The sequence below is a fragment of the Echinops telfairi genome, unplaced genomic scaffold, assembly GCF_000313985.2.
Source record: "Echinops telfairi isolate 266 unplaced genomic scaffold, ASM31398v2 ScPeMD7_7424;HRSCAF=8462, whole genome shotgun sequence".
Lineage (NCBI taxonomy): Eukaryota > Metazoa > Chordata > Mammalia > Afrosoricida > Tenrecidae > Echinops > Echinops telfairi.
This window is the reverse complement of record NW_022111324.1, coordinates 17,551,362-17,572,541: the sequence shown is the minus strand read 5'-3', so window position 1 is coordinate 17,572,541 and position 21,180 is coordinate 17,551,362. Positions and strand designations below refer to the sequence as shown.

Below are 21,180 nucleotides of genomic sequence, written 5' to 3'. Positions count from 1 at the left end.
CAAGAAATAAAACGCCGAGGAGTGTGCAGGTCCAAAAAGCTAACTATAAGAAACCATGGAACACAGAACGCAATGTATGAACAAGTTCCAATTGTGGATATCGTCTATGTTCTTGCTGCTAGAATAGGGACTGAAATGGCAATGAGAATGTTACTATGGGGGTCAGGGCTTGTGGTGGAAGTAGTCTTGGTGGTATAATGTTTAAAACCTCAGCCGCTAACTGAAAAGTCAGGGGAGGTTTGAAGCGACCAGAGAGTCTGTGAGAGAAAAGCGTTCGCAATCTACTCCTGTACAGATTTCACGCTAGGGATCCTTTAGGGCTCCGCCACAGAGCGTGACTCTGTGTGAGCACTGCCGCGAGCTGTGTAGAATGATGGGGAATTGAAGCAACACTCTCTGTGGCAAAGTGGGAAACAGACAGGGAAGCAGAAGTGACAAGAAGGGAGTCTTGGGAAGGAGCTCACAGGTGATGGGTTTCTTGGGCTTAGTCAGAGTAGGAAAGACTGAGATATTGCACTCTGGTGGGGGTGTGGGATAAGCATTCAGTTGCAAGGTTGGCGATCGAAACCCCCTGGCCATTCCACGGAAGGAAGACTGGCTGTCGGCTCCTGTAGAGGTTTGTAATCTCAGAAACCCTCCATATAGAGGTGCTGCACATTGGAATTAACTTGACCCAGGGAGATTTTCTTTTTTCATGAGCCAGAACAGACTAGATGGCAAGATGGAATATCAAAAGAGATCTTCTTAGAAGTATATTTTGTATTGCAAAGTAAGCAAGAAAACCCATCTTAGAGGCTGGGTGATAAAATGTCTCATTTGAGCTCAACTCTGTCCTTTAACACACCCACACAGGGCCCACACTGGGGTGCAGGAAAGAGGGGAGGAAAACGGGGGAAGTTCTCTATCATAACCTTTTGGGAAACACTGCAGCTGGCTCTAAGCCCTGTCCTCCAGCCCCCCCACCCCCACCCTCCTTGCAGTCATGGATGGGAAGCAGCAGAAGGGAATTTCGGGATTAATTTGATCTCTTCCCAGATCGCTGAGAGTCCTCTCTCTGCTTCTCTCCCTCCCTCCATGGCCTTCTCTTCCTCCTTCTCACCCCTGCCTGCGTAAGACTCACTCTTCTTTCTCCTGCCTCCCCCCTCCACTGCCATCTGTTTTTCTAATGATAGCAGAAGAGGAGCTATTTTGTTGGCCTCCGCCATAGCAAAGCACACTCTACACGAAAGTTTGGCCCCATCCACTCACTGTCAGTTCCCCATACACTTTTCCCTATTCTGTCACAGCCCACCCCCTCCCCGCCATTTGGCCTCATGGGCCTCCTGGTTTCCCAGAATTGGGTCTGGAGAAGTACAGAGATACAGAAGAATAGAAGATGAGTAAGTGTCCAGGTTGGGTGTGTGGTAGGGAAGCATGTTGGAAATCAAGGGCCGTGAAAGGCTCTCTCTGCAGACCAAATAGAGGAGCCAGAATTACCCAAGCACTGCTGCTAAGTGGTTGAATTCTTTCCAGGGGCAGATTTGGATGACCCAACCTGTGGTGACTGAGTTCAGAGTACTTATGTTTGCCACAAGCTGTTCCTGGGGTGAAAGGGCTGCAGTGGGGTGGCATAGAAAGTATCCTTCCTTGCTCACATCTGGGTTCCAGGGTGAGCGTCCCTCAGCAAAGTTCTCCTTTATCCTTGCAATCACTGTGGCTAATGTAGCTAAGGGATTCAGTGGAAAAGATTAAGACCTCTAAAGGACAAGATTGACACATGGCTGGGGGATGGGCAGTGTTTTGGTCTGATGCACACGGAGCTGCTGTACGTGGGAACCCACTCAAAGGCACGCAACAACAGCAAATGGTACAACAACTCCCCCAGGGTAGGAGCATGTTCAGCTGAGTGTTAACAAAGAAACTGGGGGGGGGGGGGATGACTTTGACCGATCATAGACCAATCTTTATCAGTGCAGTTGTAATTTCCATGTAGTGCCTTGACATGCTGAGTCAAAGACTTGTGGTTTTGAGCTGATATTCTGGTCAAGCTTATCTCCAAGGTGGGAGTCAGATATTTCCGGAGAGGTGTGATCCTGTAGATAATGCCTCTGGGGCCCACATACTGAAGTGCAAAACCATATGCAAGCCTAACTTGCTTTCTGACTTAATTTTCATCAGGTCATTTCAAGGGGATGCCTGGAGCTTTCACTTTATGAAGTCCAGGACACTAGCCTCAGGGCCTTTGTGAACTTGATGGATCCTTGAGGCTCAGTTTACAAGACCAACAGTGGAGGGGTGAGGGCCTTGGGGGTGTGTGTGGGGTGTGTGTGCAAGATCCCGATTTCTATGCATTCCAGTCCCCGTGCGTTGAGCAACTCTAGTTTGGGCTGGGGGTGGGGTGGGGGAGGCTGGCTTACCTCACAAGACTGGATGCAGTGGATCAGGAAGGGGTCTGGGTGCCACTGCCGACGCCCAGTGCACAGGATGCTCTAAAAGGGAAGAGGGAAGGCAAGCACTGTGAACAAATACAAGGAGCAGACAAATCTTGAACTTATGCAACCCACCCCGCCCCAGCTCCTAAGTAGGGAGACCATGACTGTGCCCTATTAAGATACCAAGGTTGACTCACTCCAGTGGACATATACCTAATCCTGAGGGGTGGTGCCAAGACAGAAACTCTCACGAACAGGGGTTTATCTGTTTCTTGATAATCCCCTCCTTCTGTTACCACAGGGTCCCAACGTTTCCAGGGAGCTATGTCATGGGCATCATTGAAAAGCATCCTAAATAGTATAACGTATTTAATTTGGCTTACAATAGTTGGTCAATTCGTTTGAAACTTCTGTTCTGAGTTTTAAATACTAGAGTACAAGAAGTAGTGAGGTAGTTCTGCTGATTGAAAAGTACTGTCCTATCTATACAGGATCAAATTGCCAACAGCATTGCAGAAAACAAGACAGACAACCAGGGGGATTGGGAGTTCACATTAAAGGCGGAAGAACAGGTCAGGAAGGGAGGGTGGGAATGACAGGGCAGCTTGAAGAATATAATTACCTTGAACTGCAGGTGCATAAACTGCTCAATGGAGGTATGCTCTTCTGTATTATTCACACCACCACTACCAAAGTGTGTGTGTGTGTGGGGGGGGCAGTTAATGCAAAACATAAGTGCTATGGGCTTTTAAATGCTGAGACATATGATGTTTGGACAAGAAATATCTTACTATCTTCTATTAAAATAGATCTTGTCAGGGTCAGCTAGTGGCCTGGATGACCTATCCTTAATCATCTCACCTGATCCATATCACTGGTCCTGTGAGGATAACTCATCCCGATCTCGCCCCAGCTGGCCCATTCCACCTTATCCTGTCAAGGGCACTTAGAGATTTGGATGACTCCTTCCAAATTGCCTAACACTATCCATTCTATCATTCTAGAAGTCTCCTCCAGATAGATGACCTATCCAACTGACACGGCCCCATATGATAATGAAATTCTGAAGTCATGCAAAATGAGACCAACCACTATGCTGGATTACGGACCAATCAGGATGCAAGAATAACGGCCAATGGGAAAGCAAGATAGGGGAGGAGGCCCCCCAATGGGGTACTGCTACCCAACCCTTATAAAATCCTATGTCCTATTGCTAAACGTCCTCAGCTTCTTCACATGCTTCTTTGTGATGGAAGCATTTACTTAGCTTCTTAAATCTTCGCTCCACTTAAAGTCTTCGTCCGGTCTTGTCTTTATGCCTCGTGTGTGTGGCTCCCTCTTTGTGGCGGCGAACCACTCGGGAGAAACTTGCTAACTTTTCTCCAAGAAATCCAGGCGACATCGACTTTCGACTCGTGACAGATTTCAGAAATTCTACATCCTAAAATGCGAGTGTCCAGGCAAGGACTGGAGTGAAATTGCATTCTCTGTTCATTATTATTCTCTCTCGTAGGGAATAAAATCCCACTCCGCTGAAATAAAGCCAGTGGGGCTGGAGGGGCATCAGCCTTCATTCAAGCGGGGAGGGCAAGCACGTGGAGGAAACCCCGCAGTTTCATTGCAAATGGGCGTTTCCATGGAACGCCCCGGGAAACAACTATTCTGTCATCTACTCTTTTTAACAAGAACTCCTTGTCATGGAGCTTTCTCCTTTGAGTAGTTTCATTTCAAAATGCCACAGGATGCACAGCAGGACAAAAGGAGGCCCTGCAGATTTTAAAGAGAACATTTAATTCTCTCCCAAACCTGCCACCAGTCCACCTTATGCACTCTTCATCGTCACGTTTTAACTCAGTGCGAGAAGAATTCAGTGCAGGGGAAGGAAACGAATCCCTGGTGTGACGTGAGCTTTACACGAGATAATACCTACAATCACTGGGAGTTAAAGAGTTTAGAATGTTCAGCCTTTGCAATCTTCAGATTGGAACTCTGTATTAGAGATCAATAGGAAGGACTACGGATATGTAATGAGCCCTCATGGCTCAATTGTGAAGTACTTGGCTTCTATCCAAAGGTTGGCAGTTAGAACCCACCCAGTGGCGCTGCAGTAAAACGGACCTGGCAATATTCACCTACGTGGCCTAAGAAGCCCTAGAGCAGTGGTTCTCACCCTTCCTAATGCCCCGACCCTTTCATACAGTTCTTCATGTTGTGACCCCCAACCATAAAATTATTTTCATTGCTACCTCATAACTGTAATTTTGCTACTGTGTTGAATTGTCATGTCAATATCTGATATGCAGGATGTATTAGGCAGCCCCTGTAAAAGGGTTGTTCGACCCCCAAAGGGGTTGCGACCCACAGGTTGAGAACCACTGCCCTAGAGGGTAGTTCTACCCTGTCCGATAGAGTACTGTAAGTTAGAAATCACCAGAAGGCAGATGACAACAATAATAGTATGAATGCATACTTCCTGGTTAGTCATGGAAATAGAATATTTTCCTGGAATACTACCACACACTAAAATTCATCTTTCACCCTTTTCTTAAAAGAAAAACAAACTCATTGCCAATGAATTCATCCTTATTTATAGAGACCCTACACAAGGCCACCAAGGCTGAATGGTTTATAGGAGACAGCCCCATTTTTCTCCCATAGAATGGCTGGTGGGTCGGAACCACCTCTCTATCTCTCTGTTATCAGTCTAAGCCCTAGCTGAGATATCACCAGGATACTCAATTTCTTTTAATAAAATGGAAAGAAATATGATAAAATCCACTCCACTAAAATTATGATTTTTTTAAACCTCTAAAATTAATAATGTAGGGTGTACCTTGTCTTAAGTTTTCAATACACTTTTTAATAATTAACAAAACAAATAAACAGTATGAGCAAGCACAAGAAGGGTGTTCAGCTTACCGAAAAAAGTCAATTACTTTCCTCCACTCAAAGCCATTTGAGCAGAACCATTTTCATATGAATCATAACCCTGCTAAGTATAAATGATTATTGTTTACATTCTAGAACAGGCTCCACTGTAACACTTCTTAGCAGCAATCAGGACTTATCTTATTTAATGTATCAATGTTTTACAGTGTATTGATTTTCCCAGATAATAGTAATGGAAAAAGTATACAATGATTTATAAACTTGAAAAGAAAATGTCTGACAACATTAGTCCTCTTCATAGCACTGCATGCATTAAAGACCTCCATGCACTCTCCCCAATCAGATAGCCAATTTATTTATGTAAAATAAATCACTATCACTAAGAGGCAGAATTTGCAGGGAGCATAGAGATCTGAAGATCCACAAACCTAGTCAGCACCTCTGAAGAGCTCAAAACTGGTTGTGAAGGTCGTTGGAAAGGCGCAAGTCCTTAACATCCAGGGATATTTAGCTTTGACACCCTCACGTGAAGACAAGAGCCAGAACTCAGCAGAACACCTGGAATTGACTATCATCTCACGTACCTTCCCAAGGCCCACCCCATCCCCTGCTCTCGGCGAGGCCGAGGGTTGATTCATTTTAATTCCTCTAAAATTCTAAAACGGGACAGAGAGAGGCAGACAAAAGAAGAAGAAGAAGAGAATCCAGAAAGCGTAAAATCATAGGAACAATGATAGGAAGTTTCAGCAGTAGAATCTGTCCAACTTCAGAAGGGATAATGGGAATGACGTTCAGCTTAAGCAGGATCTCTGTGAAGTGGAAGACACTATCTAGCCTTTACTGAGTTTTCACCAGCCTTCCCTTCCCAGGCACTCGCTAGTTCTTTGCTAGATTCAAAACCCATTGTAATGCTATTACAGAACACATAGGCTATACTGCCAGTTATGTAGGTTAACTTTCATTAAGTTTATGAAGGAGAAGACGACAATTTGAACTTAGGATTAACAGGCTATAACTAGAAAATCAAGAAGTTTGTCGACAGGATCTCCCATGTTCAGTGCTGGACAGCTCTCTCACTGCTGTCAGCACCCTGAGGACACGCTCCCCTCACTCTGCCTAGGCTGGCTCTTTGGGCCGGGCAATCTAACACTATCAGATTTGCTGTTGGGTCACTTTGGGGCCTGTCACCACTGTTTCTGTCACTGAGCCCTCACTGTCTTCAGTTTTACAACTCTTTTGGATGGTTATTTTCTTCTCTCTCTCTCTGTCTTGCTCTCTCTTTTTCTCTTTCCTTTAATTACTTCTGTTTCTTCTTGCTGCTTCTTTCTACTGCCGACCTCTAGGTTATTGAGCAGGCTCCAATATAGAAATTTCCAGACATGTCTTTCCAAGAGAGCCATAAACTGACCAATATCTTCTCAGTAGGCCACAGACACTTCATTTGCATATTAGGTAGAGTTAGGCTTCAATTCACCTCATTTGCCTAGCCTACTGAACAGTCTCTGTTCAGACCAATCAAATAGCAGGCTGAAGCCTCAGACCAGACAAAATTTGTCAACCCAAACTGCTTACAATTTACCCAAAATGCCAATCAACTTAGTAAAACAATAAAAAACCTTCTAGAAAATGAGGGAAAATGTCATTCCTTAGAACTTAAAAGAAACATTTCTCAAGCTGTTTTTCCGAAGAACCAAGGCAAAAGGCCACATAAAAGAATATATCTCATCACAGAGAGAGAGAAAAAAGGAAGAGAATATGTTTTTACTGTCAATTATCTTATTCTAATATTCTTTCCTTCACCATTTCCACCTTTGTATTTTATATAATTTTATTACCAGGCAATATATGTTAATGGTGTAAATATATATATATAAACAAAAGGTCATTTAAAAGGTGGGAAGAATTAAAAGACCTAGAGAGTATGGCAGAAGAGTCTGAAACTTGCCTTTGAACTCAGAGTAGTTAAAGTGTGAACAGAAAAAATGAAGTAAAAGAGCTGAACGGAATATTTCAACAGATGGCTTGAGAAGAAGAAGTAGAATATTATAACTAAATATGCACAGACCTGGAGCTTGAAACCCCAAAGGAAAGAACATGCTCAGCATTTACCTGAGCTGAAATAATGGAAGGGAATTTTCAGACCTTGAGTTTCCATATTGAAAGATTGTATGGGAGTTGGGTGAACCACGATGCAGGAAAACTTCAAGGGAAGATGGAAGGAATACACAGAGTCACTGTACTGAAAAGAAGTGGTCAGTGTTCAACTGTTTCAGTGGTAGCAGATGATTAAGAACAGGCGGCTTGAGGGAAGGAGTTCAAGCTGTGCTGAAGGCATGGGCAAAAAGCAAGGCTCCAGGAATTGATGGTATACCCGTTGAGATGTTTCAATCAACAGTTGCAACATGGAAGTACTCATTAGTCTAGCCAGGGGTGTCCAACTCAATTAAAATGCAGCCATTTGGTGCAATAAGCAAGATTCACACGGGCCACATCACATTTACAAATTTTGTTCAATTTATATTTTGAAGTGAGGATTCAGGAATATGGATAGGATAATTACAACACTATATAATTGCCTTTATTTAAACATTTATTTTATTTAATGTATTATAAAACAAAAATTATTCTTTTTTACCTAAAACTTGCCAGCGCTTTCTTCCTACTAGTTTTCACTTACCTCTTATGTTGTGGCTAGAAAATATACCAAGTAACTAATAAAAAACACAAACTGTTGGACAGCTGACAAACGTGATGCACAATCGTAATGGCTTCCCTCTAAAAGCATTACCTAGCGCTGCCGCTAGGTATGATTCATCACAGCACAGCCCAGAATGCTCTTTATAACCTTTTCACTATTGGGATCTGTTTACATTACGTGACACCGAGAGTGGCAGACATATCGCTTCCAAATGTCCCCAGAACTGAGTCAGCACATTTATACACGTCCACAGGCCCCCAAGAAAGGTACTAGGCCATGTATATACTTGTCTTCAGCAGTTAAAGGGTTAACGAGGGAATTGTGTGTATGGTATTGCCTCCATCTCCCCTTAGCGCTAAGTTCTTCATAACAATTTTTTCTATTTTCATTTTATTTCAGAGCATCGTGGGCCACAAAAAATTTACCTCGGTGCCACATACAGCCCGCAGCTGCCAGCTTGACATTCCTGGTCTATGCCAATAAGTTTGGGAAACTGGAACCTGGTCAAGGAACTAGGAGAGACTCATAATCATGTGCACTTCAAAAAATCCAATAACAAAGAATGTGCAAAGTATTGCACAATATCATTCGTATCTCATGTAACAAACATTTTCTACAGATAATTAAGGAAGGGCTGCAGTGCACATTGACAGAAAACTGCCAGAAGTTCAAGGTGGATTCAGAAGAGAATGTGAAACAAGGACTATTATTGCTAATGTCAATGGGTCTTGGCTGAAATTAGAGGCTACCAGAAAGATACTGATCTCTTTTATCTGTGTTTTATTGACTACATGAAGGCGTCTGACTGAATGTTCCCAAGGCATGTGTCACTTGATCCCTTGACTGCTGCTTCCATGAGCATTGATTATGGATCAAAGTAATATGAATCCTTGACACTATCAATCTATTCTTTAGCATCGTTACTTATTGTTCCTGTTGTGAGGATTTTGTTTTTCTTTACATTAAGTTGTAAGCCATATTGAAGGCTGAATTCCTTCATCTTTGCCAGCAAGTGAGCCAAGTTCTCACTTTCAATAAGCACGATTGTGTGATCTGCATATTGCAAATTGTTAATAAGATTTCCTCCAATTCTGTTGTTATGTTTTTTTTATATACAGTCCAGTTTCTCTGATTATTTGCTCAGCATTCAGATCGAAAGGATAGAATCCTGATTTACACCTTGCTAGATTTTAAACCATGCACCGTTCTTTTATTTCGTTCTAATGACTGCCTCTTGGTCTGTGTACAGGTTCTGCATAAGTACAATGACGTGTTCTGGAATTTCCATTCTTCTCAAAACTCCCCATAGTGTGTTATGGTCTACATAGTTGAATGACTTTACATAGTTAATAAAAAGGAAGTAAACATCTGGTATTTTCTGCTTTCAGCCAAGACCCATGTGATATCACCAATAATATACTGTTTCATGCCCTTTTCTGAATTCAGTCTGATTTTCTTGCAGTTCCCTGTCAGTGAGCTACTACAACCATCATTGAATAATCTTCAGCTAAAATGCACTTGCACGTGATATTGTTATGATTCTATAACTTGTGCATTTTGGGGTTACCTTTCTTTGGGATGGATACAAATACAGATTTCTTCTAGTTGTTTGGCCAGGTAGCTATCTTCCAGATTTCTTGGTGTAGAATGAGGATTCCAGTGCTGCTTCAGTTTGTTGAAACATTTCAACCATTATTTCTCAATTCCCAGAACCTTGTTTTTCACAAATACCTTCAGAATAGCGACTTCTTTCTTCAATACCATTGGTTCATGATCAATCACACGCTAACATTTGAAATAATTGCATGTGGACCAATTCTTGTTGACTTACACACAGTGACCTTGTGAATTCCTTCCATCTTCTTTTGGTGCATCTTGCACAGTTATATATTTTGCTCATAACAAACAAACAAACTAATTGCCATGGGGTTGATTCTGACTATAAGACTTGGTAAAACTTCCCCTGAGGCTTTCTGAGGCTGTAACTCTTCTGGGAGTAGAACTTTAGTGTTTTTCCTGAGAAGCGGTGGGTAGTTTCAAACTGCTGATGCTACAGTTAGCGGCTCATCGAAGCTTTTAATATTGCCGCTCAAAGCTCGGGCATGTCCTCCCTTTGGGGCTTTCTAACTTCAGGTCTTTGCATACTATGCTTTCCTTTGTCTTCTTGAAATGCCTTTGAAATGTTCTGTTCAGCTCTTTTGGTTTATCATTTCTTCCATTTGCCTTAGCTACTCTATGATGAAGAGCCAGTTTCAGAGTCTCTCTGACATTCGCTTTGATCTTGCCTCTCTTTCCTACCTTTGGCATCTTCATTTATGATGTTCTTGACTTCATCCCACAGCTTATCAGGTCTACAGTCATTATTGCTCAGTGCGTCAAATCTGTTCGTGAGATGTTTCAAAATCCAGGTAGAATATACTCCAAGTCGTATTTTGGCTCTCATCGACTTACTTTAACTTTCTTCAGCTTCAACCTGAACGGATGTATGGCTGTGGGTGGTCTGTCCCACACTCAGCTGCTGGTCTTGCACTAGTCTCTGCATCATCTCTGCCCACAGATGCAGTGCATTGGATGTCTGTGTATTTCTTTTGGGAAAGTGCACATTTTTGGTTGCCATTTATGTTGATGCAAAAAGATGTGTGTAACAAAGAAGGCTTGGTTTCGCCAAATTCCATCACGTGATCTCCAGCTTGTATCTATCATGAAGCACCAGCTCTATGCTTCAAATTATTGCACTCCAATCGCCAATATTCTCGATTCATCCTGATTTCATGATCGATCAATTTCATACTAATTAATAACCATGATATTTCTAAAACATAACCAGTAAGCATTGTTTAGCCCATGAAAGTGATTTTATGCAGTAAAATAATAGGGAAGATGAATGGCATGATGGATTTTTGATATCTCAGAAGGAAATACCCTTTCACATATTCATTTACATGCAAACAATTGGCATTTTTTAGAACAAAAGCAAACAAACAAAACCCCCAGGAAATCAGATTCCGAATAGGCCACTCCTTTATCAAGTCTCCTCAACTGTGATTTTCCTCTTGGGAAGGCATACAGTAATAAAGCTTGCCTTACAGAGTCGGTGAGACAGTCCTGAAAACCGAGCCTTAGAAAGGCTGGTCTTAACCAATGGCTTGTGGAGGGAGGGGCCATCCTCTTGGATGGGGTATTTAGTTTCCTTCAACAACTATATTCTGGAACCATTTTTCATTTCACCTCTTAGGAAATCTGAAGGATGAACGATGAGGAGGGCAACAAGCCTCCCCTAAAGAAATGGACAGGTTGAACAGGGAATTGGGATTAAAGTAAGAGTCCTTGGGTGGTACAAATGGTTTGTTAGGCCCTACATTGCCTACTGAAGGGCTGGTGGTTCCAGTCTGCCCAGAGGGATGGAAAAGAAAGGCCTGGTGATCTGCTTCTGAAAAGCCAGCCATCGACAGCCCAGTGGCTGCCCGTGGCTACCCCAGCTGCCTGGATCCCGTTCCCAGGCTCCTTGGCTGGCAGGCTGGAGAGCTGCACTGCCAGCGGTTCTTTCTTTTGGGGTACCTCCGGTCTGCTGGAGCATTTCTCTTCGGGGAGCCTCACCACCCCAAACCCCAACCAGATCCACTACCACCTTGTCAGTTCCAACACACAGCCAACCTGTAGAGGGTTTCTGAAACTGTAAACATGGTGGAAGCAGACAGCCTCCCCTTTCTCCTTGGAGCAGCTGGTGGGTTTGAACAACTGACCTTGTGGTTAGCAGACGAATATCTAACCCACAGCACTACAAGGGCTCGGGTCCTCACCACAGAATGGTTTAACTCCCTATCTATTATTAGGACAAGGAGGAAAACACCATTATCATGACAAAGGCCCAGAAAGTCCTTTTAGGCACATTGAACTCCTCATGTATTGTCTTCTAGAGCCAGCAAGCTTTTGAGACACTTAAAATTATATATATAATTTTAATATGCATTATATATAGTACTAATAAAGGACAAATAAATAGTCAATGCATGTTGTCTTCTCACAAAAATAAATCTAAAAGCAGAAAGCCCCGTAGAAACATATGTATCTGTCTCATCAAGGTAAGGGGTAACTTTCAGAGCTGGAGGAACTCTCCAAGCAAAGGTTTGTAAGAAGTTAACTGAAATCTCATGTTAACCTTATTCAGAACTAAGTGTTCGATTCTGCACAGAACATTTCATATGTGTTATTGTTAACTTTGATTGACAGCCCTGAAGAGGAGGTACTATAGCCTCATCCTTGCAGATGGGCCCTCGAAGGTCCAAGTGTAAGTCATATCATATTTGAACCCCGGATGACTTCACTTTTGTGGTTTTGCCAGTTGCTACCTTGTTTTTCATCAACATACCAAATGACCCAAGCTCTCAGGAATTCTCCTTTTTATAATAATAAGGAAAAAGTCACCCTAAGAGTCAGGGAGAATTTAGAGAAATAAAAACCAATAGAATCATCAAAAGCAAGACAAATAAATTCAGTAGGCACCTAAAAAACATGCTAGCTTGTTCTTTAAAAAGAAAAATCCACTTTTGAGATAAGGAAAAGTAGAATTATCAGGAAATAGCTCTTCTATATTACCTTCTAGACTTTTGCGGGAGTTGTGTGAATAAGGAGAATCTTGTTTTCTATAGGCAAACCATCCAGACATACATCAGGACAATGCCTGGATGGGTGGCTGGATGAATAACCAGACCACTAGGAACAGAGTGAGGAAGAAGAAATCACACTGCATTTGGAATCAGATCATGTGAGCTGTAGCTCTTGCTCCATTGTTGCCCGTCATGTAAGCTAATTTATCTAAAAAATAAGGACGATGACACCCTCACTTCCTTGATTGTTGGTGATGGATTAAGTGTACTGATTTATTGAAGACAATTTTGAAAATGTTAACGTGTTATCCAAATTCAAGGTATCATGTTTCTTACAAAGAATGACATTACTGTAAGCAGACTAGAGAAAATGATGCCATTTAATGCATTTTTGTAGAGTCTTGCCAGATGAAAAGGTGCTGGAAGTATGGAGGATGATAGGAATTTGCATTAAATAAGTGAACAATCCACTAAATAGCTATAGCTCGTACTTAAACTATTTATGTTTCCACCATTGTGTTTTATAATAACAGTGTTTATCAAAGTGTTACCGTGGATTTTTCCGGGGTGCTTACTAAAGAAGCAGAGTTCAAGGTTTGATTTGCCTTTCAAGATTCCTTCTTAATCAGCTACCGGAAAACCAAATTTAAAATAAAGTACAATATGGACTAGTCTCCAAGATTGATCAATGTGGATGGAAAGGGTTTGGCTTCAAGAGAAATTTTGTTTAGCAACAGAGTTGGTATTTACATCATTCTTTCTTATTTATAAAAACGGAGTGAGATTTTGCATCCCATCATGAAATCACCTATTATTGACACATACTCTCATCTCGGAGAGTCTGACGCTGCTACTGTGCTAGATAGAGGAACACTCGTCATTATGTCCATTGTTCTCATTGCTTTATTTCCTTGTTTCTCCTTGACCATAATGTTTCAATTTTTGAAACATGAAGTATCCCACGTGCATTTTGTAAACAACATTCTTAATTACACAATATGGAGCAAAGAGCTGAGAAGATCTCAAGTAACAGCTTGTTTCGTCACCTAATGATATCTATGTTCATGACTGAGTTAAGAGTTTTGTTTTAGCCTAAAGGATACTGATTTGGGGGACTCTGGAACAAAAATAGGAGCCCTGGCAGCACAGTGGTTATGAACTGGATGTTAACTGCAAGGTCAGCAGTTCAAAACCACCAGTCATTCCACGGGCGCAAGACAAGGCTTTCTACTCCTGTAAGGAGTTAGCGTCTCAGAGACTCACAGGGCAGTTCTGTCCTGTCTTCTGGGGTTGCTACCAGGCCATATCAACTCAGTGGCTCCAAGTTTGGTTATCTTGGCACAAAAGTGTTTGTTATGTTTCAAAATTTTCAATTCCCTCCTGTAAGGATTGTTGTCTTTTCCTTTGAGAAACCAATTGGTTAAGTCAACCCTTCCCCTGTATTGTTGGAAGCAGCTAATGTCACTCTCTTACTTAGTTGTTAACGGTTCCGCTGAAGTAATCATGACTAGACAGGTCTGCAGACTGTGGACAGCCATATAGTTTGGCTGTGATCCCTTTCAGTTGGCCGCAAGTACTTGGCCACTGCAGCCCTAGGGCTCCTTCATGTTCAGTAAAATAGTAGAGGACATGCCATCTTATTGCTGGGTGGTCAGTGTGGTTCATTTGAGACTAATGTTCATGGCCTTAAAATGAACCTTGTCAGCATAGATGTACATATTCTTCAAACACAGAGTCTGTACATAGTGGGGTGTAGCCAAGAGAGTACTATGAAACTAGGGCTCAGTGATGGTACCTAGCCATGGAATGGACAAGCTAGATAAAGAGGGCATGAGGACATGAGAGAACAAAGGAAAAAATAAAAGAGTGTCAAAAATCAATGAATGGAAATATCCCAGTGGAGTCTTGAGTGTTGCTTGAGTCAAGATAGTGAGCAGAATACACAGAAGCTTGTAGTTAGTCAGAGTAAATATTTGAAACTGAGATAAAGGAAGCACTAAGAGAATAATAATGGTTATGTTTAAGCCCTATACTCTCAGGGCATGGGGGTGGGGGTAGAAGCTTAGTTAGGGCAAAGGAGAGATCAGTAGAGGAAAGGAGATCATGGAACTGACTGGCCAGTCTTTTGGAAGAATCTAAAATGTGAATGCTGAAATTAATGAGTACTCTGAGTATTAGCCAAAGTGACTCTGACCTTGGAGATACATTTCAAGAAATAAACAGGAAGGGGAGCAGTGGTCTAAGCACCAGAGGACAGCAGCCATTTGAGTGGTGTTCAGTTAGTGCTGTTGGTATTAGATTCAAATCTGGGTGAGTTTGGGGGCATGGGAGAGAGAATGGCTTGGAAGGGTCCATGGAGAGGGAGAAGAAGATCTACTCAGGGTCCAAACCAGTGGCAGGAGTGTGGGGAAGAGAAGCAGACACCAGTGAGCCCTGCGGGGTGGGAAGTTCTCAGGAGAGACCACTTCAGATGGAAAAGACAGCAAACCGAAAGCCCAGAGAAGAGGCTAGTAGATGGAGCTGTAGTGGCTGGTAGTTAATGATGGGGTCTTGAATAGGAGAGAACGGAGAGGCAGGGTGTCCAGGGTTGGGGGGAGTGAGAGATAGGGGTAGGGTGGATGCTTTTTTCTTACTTAGTGCCTGTTTACTTTCTCTGCTTTAAAAATCAAAGTAGTTCTATTTTCCTCTTTTCAAACTTGTCTTCCCTTTCCACCTCTCTTGTACCTTTGAAGATCTATTGAGCTTCATTTAATATTTCTAGGCACGCTTCTCATTAGCATTCAATATAGTAATCCTATAGATATTATTCCTATATAATATGTATATTCTATATTAGTGTTCATTACATCTCAGAATCTTCCTTCTAGCTTATCTTGTAAGCTTTTCTTTAGATATATGCTCTGTTTTCCCTCAAGAATCCTTCTTTCTCTATAGACTTCCCTTCTAGAAATGACCCATGGGGTTGTTTTCTTTAAGGATGCCTTGACCATCCCAGAAATTGCCTCAGGGAAGACCCTGTCAGTGGGGAGACACTCAGTTGCCTCCCATCTTCGACCAAGAAGAGTGTCCCTTTCCTCACCTGGACTTGGACAGGTTCCATCCAGTGCTCCAGAGTGTCAGCAGTGATGTTCTTCGGCAGCAAGACAGGATCACTTGGGGGGACGACACATGATGGGGAGCACACTGCTCCTGCGGAAACAGAAATATATGATAGAGACTTGAATATACTCTGATCTCAATCTTTCCATCCTAGAATCAATGGCTTTGATTATTTAAGGACAATTGCTTTCTACATGATTGGTTGTCATATAAAGATGATGTTAATTGAAAAGGCTGATATTCTTCTACTGTGTACTTGTAGGGATAGTTGCATGGGTCCAAGCTCTGTCTCTTTGGCCCAAGTGCCCCCTTCTCTACTCAGTACATTATAGCGCCTTCTTTAGGATCACCATAACTCTGCATGACTCAGTAGTTACAAAATGAACTCCGGATCCGGTTGACCTCCAGCACTTTGGCCAGTCAAAATCTATCTCTAATTGTTGATGTCTGTTAAATATGTTTAATACCAACCCTGAATAACTGATCTTCTAGAGGTTTATAATTGCTGCAATGAGTAAGTAAGAGCTTTACTAAAAACTAAATAAATAAATAAACTTAAACTCACTGTCATCAAGTTGATTCCAACACATAGTGACCTTTAAGGACAAAGTAGAACTGTCCCTATGGGTTTTTGTTGCTGTAACTCTTTATGGGAGTAGAGGGCCTCTTCTTAACTCCCATGGAGTAGATAGTAGTTTTGAACAGCTGGCCTTGCAGTTAGCAGCCCAAAGCATAACCCATTAATCCAGAGCTTGACTAGCTAAGGGAAAAAGTAACCCAGAATTTATGAAGGCAAATTTATAAAAGTTGCTAAACTGATGATAATTTTGTTGACAACCAAGAAACCTATGGGGTTAACAGAGAAAACAAAGGGGGAAAGAAGCAGACTATTTGATCACGTGTTGGCCTCTCGAGGAAACATATTGTTCTGTTCTCTTGTATGTGGAGTCCAAGAATCTTCTAAAATTCTCTTGCAAGAAGACAAATCTCAAGGCCTTCTGTCATCTAGCTGTGATGAACACCAGGGGCTCTAGAGAAATAGTGGGGTCATACATTGGGAAGTTAACTGTGAAGTCAGCAGTTCAAACCCACTAGCTGCTCCTCAAGAGAGAAACAAGGCTCTCACCCCCATAAAGATGTACAGTCTCGGAACCCCTAGGGAGCAGTTCTACTCTGCCCTATATGGTCACTCTGAGTCAGAATCAGCCCAGTGCCACTGGGTATGCTGATCTCGACCTATCTTTTCAGCTCTCACTCTCTGTTTCTCAGTAACCTTTATGATAATCAAAAGAGCTGTATCATTTTAAAGCATTCTGGACAGGCGAGTGCATGATACTTTAATGCAGAAATGAACGGCTTGGGAGATAAGCACTTGTTCATGAGAGACCCCTGAAGGGGTCTAATCTGTGCACCTGACCCCCCCACCCCATGCCAGACCACAAGGGGTCACAGTGAAAAGAACAACTGGGGGATGGTAAAGAACACTCCAGAAACTATGAAGGTTTTTGCTGAACTTTAAGTATAGCATTGGCATTTCACACTTATAATGATCACTTCTTGCCTGGGCTGTTCAGAAGGGATGGGCAATCTCATGTGGTTTCCCACAAACTGTCTCTCTTCTGTGGTGCTCAGCCCCAGCCAGGGCAAAGTTGAGTCAACATTACTATAAATCAGGTCTGGCCACAGGGACTTTTCATTGCAAGTACTTGAGCACTGAGCTGCCCAAAGACTCCGGAGCCTAGTCTCCTGCAGAGAAAGGATGGACGAAGAGCAACACAAGCAAGTGTAATATTGAATTGTCCTTTCCAGGAACGATTCGCTCCAGTAACAAGTGCAGAGAGCGTGGAAGATTCCATAACACACGCGGCATATGGCTACACACCCCCACCTCTCTTTTTGGAACCACCGATCCTGTCACAGATCCATCCCTTCGTGTCCTGCAATGACCAGAGAGACTAGACCCATTGTGATTGAGTTGACTTCAACCCATAGCAACCTCAAAGGATAGGGTAGCACCAGTCTATTGGGCTGCCAGGGCTGTAAATTGTGGCAGACACAGACTGCCACATCTTTCTCCTGCAGAGCCACTGGCGGTGGGGGTGGGGGTGGTGTCCCAGCCACTAGCATTTTGTTTGGCAGTTGAATGCTTTAATGAAGGCACCATCATGGGCCTCCTTTTCCATATGAGCAGACAGGACGCAAATGGCTCAGCAGCCAGATTGACTTTCTACACATGGAAGAATAATAATGCTATAAATTATATTTTTACCAAAGCAACTAGGAATCATCTTACTTTTTGAGGGAGAACACTCCTAGGGAGAACACTGAGCCTAAGTCAAGGGGAATGGGAGCAACCTTGAACACCCCTCCCATTCTTACCAATACCATATCCGTGTTCACACTTGTATTCCACGAAATTCAGTTCTGTGGGAGGTGGTGGGCATTCCCCTTGCAGGTTTTCACACAACTCAAACTCCTTGGTCCACAGTCCTTCCTTAGTGCAGAGGATAGGAAGCTAGGAAACCAAAGTTAAAGGAAATCTCCATTATTCTTTTTTTTAATTTTATTTAGAGTTGAAGTAGGGAGTCACTTAGCCAGATGGCAGTATTTTCCAACTTCTAGAACCTGTATTAAATGACACTCTTTAAACAAAACAAAACAAAAAAACCTCACTATTGCAATAGGCAACCCCCCCAAAAAAAAAACATCAAAAGGATAATTCCTTTTTGCCATAAGGAAATCATGAACATGTTTGTTATATAAAAATATGATAGGCTGTCAACTTTAGCCCAGTTATTCTGAGATATTTTTGGAAATTTCCTCCACATGGTATGGGTTTGCATTGATTCATCTCTATTGTCACACACATTTGCCACTTTGCTGGTGGCAACTGTCAGAGTTTTTCAAGATGGGTTGCGTCTGGTGAAATCAATTCATATCTTTCCTGAAGGTGTTCTTTGTCTTTCATTGTAAGTGGACACCTCGAGGGACATTACTGCTTTTGATCTCATGCTCCCTGCTAACCCCTGTCCTCAGGAGCATGCTGATCGGTACAATCCCTGGCCGCACACACTCAGCATTGGGAAGACATTTTATCGAGGGCACAACAAAAAGGCTAACACTTACCTCACAAAGCCCAAGAAGGTAAGATTTCAAAATTACACACAACTCTCCCTCTGGCTTTGATTCCTTAGCCCATGAGTGCACATGGTGTGTTTGGTTTCTCTGGGATTCCATTTCTTGGCATGTTCTAGTCACATTTGTCTTGCAGGGCTTACTCTGCAATGCTGCACACTGCGATACAGTCCGACAGCACTTTTAGCTTTGCTCAGTGTGGTAGTTACATAATCTGGTGTCAATTTGAGAGGATTACTAGTGAAGGGGTGGAGTCTAGTCTGTCAATCGGATCATTGCCAGTGAGGCCTCTGTGTGGGCATGGCCTTCTCCTACAATTCTGGGAAATCCGGTATTCGTTCTTAGAGATAAGAGACACTTCTCTCTTTTCTTGAGATGATGTTCTACTGACAAGACCTGACAAGACACATGGCACTACGCTGACAGAGCCCATACCCTGGAGAAGCCATGTGGAGACCCCTGCCAGCGCTGCGATGCTTACAACACCACTGGATCCAAAGACTTTCTACCCACTGGCCTGTGATTGTCCTGCATTCAGCATCATTGCATGTGTTTCCTGAGTCTGAAGAGGACTTTAGAGATTCGTATCAGACATAGGGACTAATATCGGACTTATGGGCTTGGACTGGACCGGGTTGGGGTGCTTTCTTAATGTACAATTAACCTTTATATAAAACTTTCTCTTATACACATATGAGTATCTATAAATTTGCTTCTCTAGTCTACCTGGACTAACACACTGAGGAACTCGTGTTTCTGCTCTGGATGTTGTTTTATGAAATAATATAATACCAGCAATCCTAGTCCAGTGAGGTCAGTGGGCGTGCCTGAGAGGAGGTCAGTGGCCGTGCATGAGAATACTTTGGAGTGTGCCCAAGTACCCAACCATCAGGTTCTTATCTCAGAAACAGGTCGAATCTTAGGAAAGACAATTTCAAAATGTGTTATCTTCTGAATTCCTTGACAAATAATATTAACCGCCATGTTAGAGTTTGGCCTTGCTAAGGTCCTGCCTGTTGGGAATCCTCCCAAGCATTTCTATTAAACATTCTTCAAGTGGCCACTGAGAGTAGACAATGACCCAAAGCAGTTCAATAAGTCATCTTTGCGTAGACAGACATGCAAGCTGAGAAATGTGAGAGATGAATGGGACTGACTTCATGAATACATAGAGGTTAGCTGTTGTTGCTCTTAGATGTCGTCACGTTGATTATGAATCATAGTGACCCTATGTAAAACAGAATGTAATATCACTCAGTCTTGTGCCACCTTCACAAGTGTTCCGTTGGAGCCCTGTTGCTGCAAACATTATGTCAGTCCATCTCCTTGGGGGTCTTCCTCTTTTGTTAACCCTACTCATTAGCAAGTATGATAGGTACCCCTTCCTGATGACCTGCCCCAAGGGAGTGAGATGAAGTCTCACTCTCCTTGCTTCTATGGGGTATTAAGAAGTATCATGATACTTCTTCCAATGCAGACTTGTTTGTTATTCTAGGAGTCTGTGATATAGTTAATACTCCTTGCCAACACCATGATCCAGCAGCATTAATCCTTTCCAACTCTTCCTCACTAATTGCCAAGGTTTCATATGCATATGAGGTGATTGAAATACCTTGGCTTGGGAACAGGTGCACCTTAGTCTTTAAATTAACATCTTTGTAACACTTTAAAGAGATCGTTTGCAACAGATATTTAGGTTTGACAGAGAATATTTCTCTATATATATTTATATGTGCTGCAAACATATACATGCAGATATTAGAGCATTTAGGGGACAAAGTTATGAAAACTTTTTAGCTATGAACAAAGGACTTAAGGGAATTAATTACTGGTCCTGGAGGCTCAACACCACAGTCTCAGAATATCTAATCAATTGATACAACAATCCTCAAAGTCCCCGTTTTGTATACCACCTTGGTGGATAGTGACAGGGGTCTTAAAAGGTGTGTGCCACAATCTAAGGTGCAACTCTCGGTGTCTCTGTGTCTGAAGCAAAAATGAGTGAATAAAATCAAAGATGCACAATCAGTACAAATGGTCTGATTAAACCAAAGAAAGCAGAAGAACTAGATGGTACCCAGCTACCACTACTAACTGCTTTGATTGGGATTACAATAGAAGATCCTGGATAGAGTGAGGGAAAATGTGGATCAAAACGCTAAATCATAAAAAGATCAAGCTGGTAGAACCAATATGAGTAGGACCCTTAGTCACTTTTCAAGACTGAAACTGAACTCACCCCTGGAGTTCAACATTCAGTCTAATAATAGTAAGGCCTATCAGGTGAACAATAATGCTAGGAAGGTCTATGCTCCTCCGAACAATAAGCCATGAGATCAAA

General features: G+C 42.4%; 1 protein-coding gene across 1 annotated transcript in view; it reads right to left on the bottom strand.

The window, feature by feature from the left end:
• The window catches only part of PAPPA2 (pappalysin 2), a 350,680-nt gene that overhangs the window by 42,263 nt on the left and 287,237 nt on the right, over window positions 1–21,180 (bottom strand). Inside the window, exons 19-21 of the mRNA XM_004706814.2 lie at window positions 18,084–18,219; window positions 15,685–15,794; window positions 2,397–2,468 (exon numbers count right to left, since the gene is read on the bottom strand). Coding sequence (XP_004706871.1) covers window positions 2,397–2,468; window positions 15,685–15,794; window positions 18,084–18,219 — 318 coding nt within the window. The remainder of the gene's footprint in view (window positions 1–2,396; window positions 2,469–15,684; window positions 15,795–18,083; window positions 18,220–21,180) is intronic.